We start from the raw sequence: 6,189 nt of genomic DNA on the forward strand, positions 1-6,189 counted from the left end.
CATTGATTTGATATTCCACTGTGTTGCATTTGGGGGAAATAAAACAAACAAACAAACAAAAAAAACTACAACAACGTGACATCCTAGGCCATAGATCATAAACCGAAATGTGAAATTGAAGATATTTTGTCAAAGTAGTTATATTTCAAACTCTTTTTATCAATCCATCCCATTTTTGCATGGTTATTCCATTGTAACGGACCAGGAAGGAAAAAAAACATCAGGCATATTGTGTTCAAAATTATGTCTATTTTTATTAGCAAAAAGTTTTCTTGTCAAGGCTTCGTACTCTGCTAGGTGAACGTACACGAAGAGAGCTAGCAGAGTAGCACGCTTTCAAAATGCAATGGCCCTTATGTAAACAAAAACAACGAACTGGATTCTGGGACGGGTTAAAGTGCATATTCTGGACCAATTTCAGGTATTTTTATATGAAAGTATGTCCCTTTACACACTCATCCAGAAGGGTAATTTTGCACAAGGCCATCTGTCTACAGCAGAAAAAAAAAATGTGTCTGGAAAAATCCCAAGGAAGTCTGGAGCCAGATTCGTGACGTTACCTGCGGAAGCGCCAGCAGGCTGCGAGAGCTTTGCACGGTTTCAGTGCACAGCCTGCGTAGACCAAGCGCTCCCATTTCTCTCTCATTGTCCGGTCTTTTGGGAAACGATGAGTACTAATCCCATCAAGATTAGTGTTGCTACACCCTCCTACGATACATCTGTTAACCTTTTTAATAATTACGCGATAACGTTGAAGAAATTTGCAGAAAACCACCAGGTCGTTTTCTCATAAACAAACCAGCACTGACGTAGGATTCAGAGGGAGGTGTCCCGCACGCGACGTCACGAAAATCAATGTTTGCCGGGAAATCCAAATGCCAAGTTTTTTTCAGAGGCGGACCAAATCGCCTCAAATGGCTTGATTTCAACTGAATTTTTCTGGTATTGCGCAAGGTAAAAAAAAAAAAGCAGAGAATGCAGAATGTGACAGATATTTGACCAAAATTTAATATAAAATAGGAGAATTACATTGATCTTGCTCCTGAATTTACCCGTGATATGTACTTTAATCATTTCTAACATTTGAAAGGGTCTTAAGATTTACACTCCTTACGCATCAAAGCATGCATGATGTTATGGTTTTAACAAAAAGTCTAAAAGCATGTACCCAAGATTAAAATACTCTTTTCCTCAAAGTCCTTGAACATTGCAGATAAAGCCTCTAATCTCATCAAGCGCATCCCCAGCTGACTCAATTTAAACTGCACAAAATTACATCAAGCGGCCTTGGAAGTCAGACGCTGACATTTGAGCAGCTCTGAACTGAAAGAGAAACAAATTGTGAACTGGGAAATCAAACAGGGTGTTGAAAATATTTTTGCCAGTGGGGTTAAAACAAACACGCGCTCAGAGACAGAGGAGCAGGTTTGTGGAGTTGCCCTGCAGGTTGGCTCAGTTGGCCATTAATATGCAGCTTGCTTTCTGCCCTTTTTTTTTTAGAAGGGAAAAAAAATCATTTTTGTCATTCTTAAGTGAAATGTTATTTAAAAACAAGCTCAGACGCAAATCTGAAAGAAGGCGGCCATTAATACTGTAGTCTAAACTGACAGCTTTAAGCCTCAAATCGCTTTAATAGTGATTTCACATGCCATGGTTTGAAAGCCTTTGGGAGGAGGAGGAGGAGGAGATGTGATCGTTCTGCCAAGAACAGGAACAAGAATAAGAACTGACAGTCAGATAAACTGCTCCAGAATCCAGTGAATTCGACTCCGATTCACCGGAAGTCTCGTCTCAGGTTAAAGGTTTACGAAAGTAAAGAAAAAAGAAACATGTCATCAGCTATTACTCATGAAGTAAATTAGCAGCATGCTAACTCATAAAGCAAGCACAGGAGTATAGTCTCAGTAGGAGTTACTAATGGCAGAAATCTACACAGAGTGTCGTCTAAAATGTAATACTTAACCCACAACAACGTGAAAGTAATGATGTTATCGTAAAGCGCAAAAGAAGATGGAGGAGGAGGAAGAGAAGAACCAGACGATGATTTAATTTGCGTTTTAAAACAGGGCGCGTGCAGATCACAAGGAAACATTTCCATTTATTATTAAGGAACAATATTACAACGTCATATTGGGGGGGATGCAACCGTTATAAAAATAATAAATTATAGTATATATATGAGAGAGAGAGAGAGAGAGAGAGAGAGAGAGAGAAACATATCAGCCATTACTTGTGAAGTAAATTAGCAACATGCTAACTCAAAGCAAGTTAATTCGTCTTAATTCGTCTATTATTGATATATAAGAGCAATAATAGATGAATACATCACTGTATTATTAACACACAAGTGTTTATTAAGAGCCTGAGAGTTTGACAAAGCCAAAAGGTTAATATTATAACGTCATATTTGGAGGGGGGGGAATACAACCGTTATAAAAATAATTAAAAAAAATTATATATATATATATATATATATATATATATATATATATATATATATATATAGAGAGAGAGAGAGAGAGAGATATCAGCCATTACTCGTGAAGTAAATTAGCAACATGCTAACTCAAAGCAAGTTAATTCGTCAATTATTGCTCTTATATATATATATATATATATATATATATATATATATATATATATAAAATGAGCAATAACAGACGATGGATACATCACTGTATTATTAACACACAGTAAGTGTTCATTAAAGAGCCCGAGAGTTTGACAAAGCCAAAAGGTTAAATGACAGACGAGTGGAAGAGTAACTGGAAAAGCCGGTTTAAACTTACACTGTGTGTGTTGTTGGATAATTTCGCTGTGTATCCCTGTAGACCTTTACAGGTGTCCGCTCCATCTTCAGCGCTTCTCTTCTGCACGGCATGCTGATGTGACAAATCCGACCGGATCTGACTCTCCACAATCATGTGAACAGAGCGCGCGCGACGGTTCACTCTCACTCCGCCGAAATCCACACTGAACACCGCGGGGAGGAAAAATAATGCGACAATAAAATGCCACTGCCGGCCCATTTTATTATTATTTTTTTGATACAGTGGGTTTTTTTTCCCACGCGTCTTTGCTAAATCGCGACTGTAACCCGGCACCGACACCGCTGCCCACAACATCAACACAAACACAGCAGCTGTGACACTGACTGAGTGAGAGTGCGCTCTCTCTCTCTCTCTCTCTCTCTCCTCAGCGGGCTTCCACTATAAAATTAGTTAACGCAAACAAAACTCGCTTCTTAAACCAGAACTAAAACTATTCCAAATCTGTAAAAATTATATATATTAAAAAAAAACCGTGTAATCGTTTAAAACCCACCACGCTCGGATCTCCAACTAGGTAACGAAAGGTACGGCGATGAAAGTAGCTATGCACCTTGCAAAGCCCTCGTGCTGATTGGCTGATGTGGCGACCGACTCGATGATGATTGGTCCGTCGGGTTGCGCTCAGGGTTTGTATGAGCTCTATCCTGTTTGGTTGAGATGTCGATCCTGAGCACCGCATTCATTGGAAGCACAGAGTCCTGGGTGCTCCAAGAACATCCGGGTATCTGACTACAACAACGTCATCAGCACGGACCTGTCTGAGGAATATTTAATAATTACATTTTAGGGAGTTCAACTTATTGATCAAGGCTATCCCCACGGGCTTGGCCCAACTTATAAAAAAACATTTATCCTTTGGTACAAGCAGTGTACTGCAATATAATTTATGTTTGGATGGAGTTGATCTGGTTCATAAGAAATGTGACACGCCGAATTTTTCAATCCAGAAAAAGAATCACCCCTGGGGAAAACTTTATTGGGGTTCTTTTGTTCAGGATATTGATTGGAAAAAAGCCTGGCTTTTGCCAAATAAATATTGCATTAGCAATAAAGTAAAAGAGGTTCACTTTAAGATCCTTCACAACATATAACCACTGAACGGGTTTATCTCCAATTATGCAGACATACAGAGCTTTTGTACCTTCTGTGGGAATGTGGATGAAACCTTGACTCATCTGTCCTTTGAATGTCAAATGACTGAACTTTTTCTTATTGACCTTAATAAGTACCTCTTTGATCACTTGGATGTGGCTTACTCCCTTAGGATCAAAGATATTTTTTTTTCTATTATGAAAATCCTGAAAAGAAATCCCTGGAACATGTTGTGAGTTTTTTTATTTTGCAAGCCAAATTTTTTTTGTTCATAAACAAAAATGGCAAAAATTACAACCTTTTTTCTCTCTGTTCTCCTTAGAAATGGAAACACTCTAAGTCTAAATATAGTTAAGAAAAACTCAAAAAATGACAGACTGGTGTGTCTTATTAGCACAGTATTGAATAGGTGATCTGCTAACTCTTTACATAATTGATTACCTGCATTCATTATATGTTAGGTTTTTTTTGTTTGTTTGTTTTTGTTTCTTGTTTGTTTTTTTACTCCTTTCTGTTAAAAAAAAGAAAAAAATTAATAATTACAAAAAAAAAAAAAGCTTTACTCTAACTTGTACTTTTTGTAGTAGAGGCCCAAAGATTGTTTATTTGTATTGGCACTGTTTGTTTGTTAAAAATAAAAACAAATCTTCTGGTTAAACCTGTTTTAATGATTGAAAAAATGTTAAACATTTGAACTTTTTATGGAAACATGTTGTTTGGTCTCCAAGCAATTCATAAAGACATGTACACACTTGCATGTGTGACATAATAATAATAATAATAATAATAATACATATGTTGATTAAAAAATAACATGAAAACAAAAGGAGCAAACTATGAAGAAGTGTTTTTACTTGCCATCTTAAGATACAAAAAAAAGAAAGAAAAAATCCCACCACTGGCTCAATTTCCCAAAAGTTAAGATCGTATCAGTTTATATGATGCTTGCGCAACCATTTAACAATGGCCTTTGTGCTTTTCAGGAAAGTCAGCTGGTGGCACGGTGGTGTAGCAGTTAGTACTGTCGCCTCACAGCAAGAAGGTCCGGGTTCGAGCCCAGCGGCCGACGAGGACCTTTCTGTGTGGAGTTTGCATGTTCTCCCCGTGTCCGTGTGGGTTTCCTCCGGGTGCTCCGGTTTCCCCCACAGTCCAAAGACATGCAGGTTAGGTTAACTGGTGACTCTAAATTGATCGTAGGTGTGAATGTGAGTGTGAATGGTTGTCTGTGTCTATGTGTCAGCCCTGTGATGACCAGGGTGTACCCCACCTCTCGCCCATAGTCAGCTGGGATAGGCTCCAGCTTTGCCTGTGACCCTGTAGGACAGGATAAGTGGCTACAGATAATGGATGGATGGAAGGAAAGTCAGCCCTGGTGTCTTTAAGATGTGTACAAGATGATAGATAGATAGATACTTTTTGGTTAATTAACTTAAGCTCCCAATGAAAAATATTTTGTTGTATTTCGTCTTTAAATGAAGTAAATTTATTCTAAGAATAAAAAGCTTAAAATATTTTTAAAACAAACCCTCATCTGCCATAATGATCGAATCTCCCCTGACAATTCTTAGAAACAAAATGTAACTGAAGCAAGTACCCACTTTCCTTTTTTTAAAACTTGCTTCAGTATTTAGACTGTCTTAAGCAGTCATCCATGGCTTGACAGGAGTATAAAAATGAGGTGCAAATACTCAATCATTTTGGTGCTGTCTGTATATCTATATTTGTGTCTGTATATTATTTTTGAATTGCTAATCTAATCAAAGGAATGTAAATAATAAGGTAAACATTTTGTTCAGCTCAGTGTATCTCTGTCCAACTGCTGTTACCTCTACAGTGTCTTCTTGTATAAGAGGTGTGTCTGTGATTATACAAAACTCATTTGTTTACTTACTTTCTATTCGACTCTGTATAGCGACCATGAGTTTGAGGAAGACGCTGTGTAAATTAAACCTACAGTACTTCAGCAAATACCCTTCAAACCAAACCTTCACAGATCACAGACATTTTATTTGTGTTTTAACTGTGCATCTTGTTTGTAAGATGCCATTGATGATTAGATTGCGTGCGCATGTGATTTGTAGGCAGGCTCTGTAGCATGGGATATCTCATGACTGCAGTCATGTGATAACTGCATAATAAGAACCATTGTGTGGTTGCCATTACAAAGCATTTATTCCAAAGCTTCAGCGAATTTACTGTATCTAGACTTGTCTAATCTGGGAAACTGGAGCTGTGAGGATTCAAGTGTTCGGTAAACATTTTGTAG

The 6,189-nt window shown here is 37.8% G+C and overlaps 1 protein-coding gene across 1 annotated transcript in view; it reads right to left on the minus strand.

Annotated features, from left to right (window-relative positions):
- The window catches only part of sort1b (sortilin 1b), a 28,551-nt gene extending 25,162 nt beyond the window's left edge, over nt 1-3,389 (minus strand). The window contains exon 1 of the mRNA XM_060932032.1: nt 2,790-3,389. Coding sequence (XP_060788015.1) covers nt 2,790-3,125 — 336 coding nt within the window. The 5' untranslated portion in view covers nt 3,126-3,389. The remainder of the gene's footprint in view (nt 1-2,789) is intronic.
- Between the last annotated feature and the right edge of the window lie 2,800 nt (nt 3,390-6,189).

This window comes from Neoarius graeffei, chromosome 10 (genome assembly GCF_027579695.1).
Source record: "Neoarius graeffei isolate fNeoGra1 chromosome 10, fNeoGra1.pri, whole genome shotgun sequence".
In the NCBI taxonomy this organism is placed as follows: domain Eukaryota; kingdom Metazoa; phylum Chordata; class Actinopteri; order Siluriformes; family Ariidae; genus Neoarius; species Neoarius graeffei.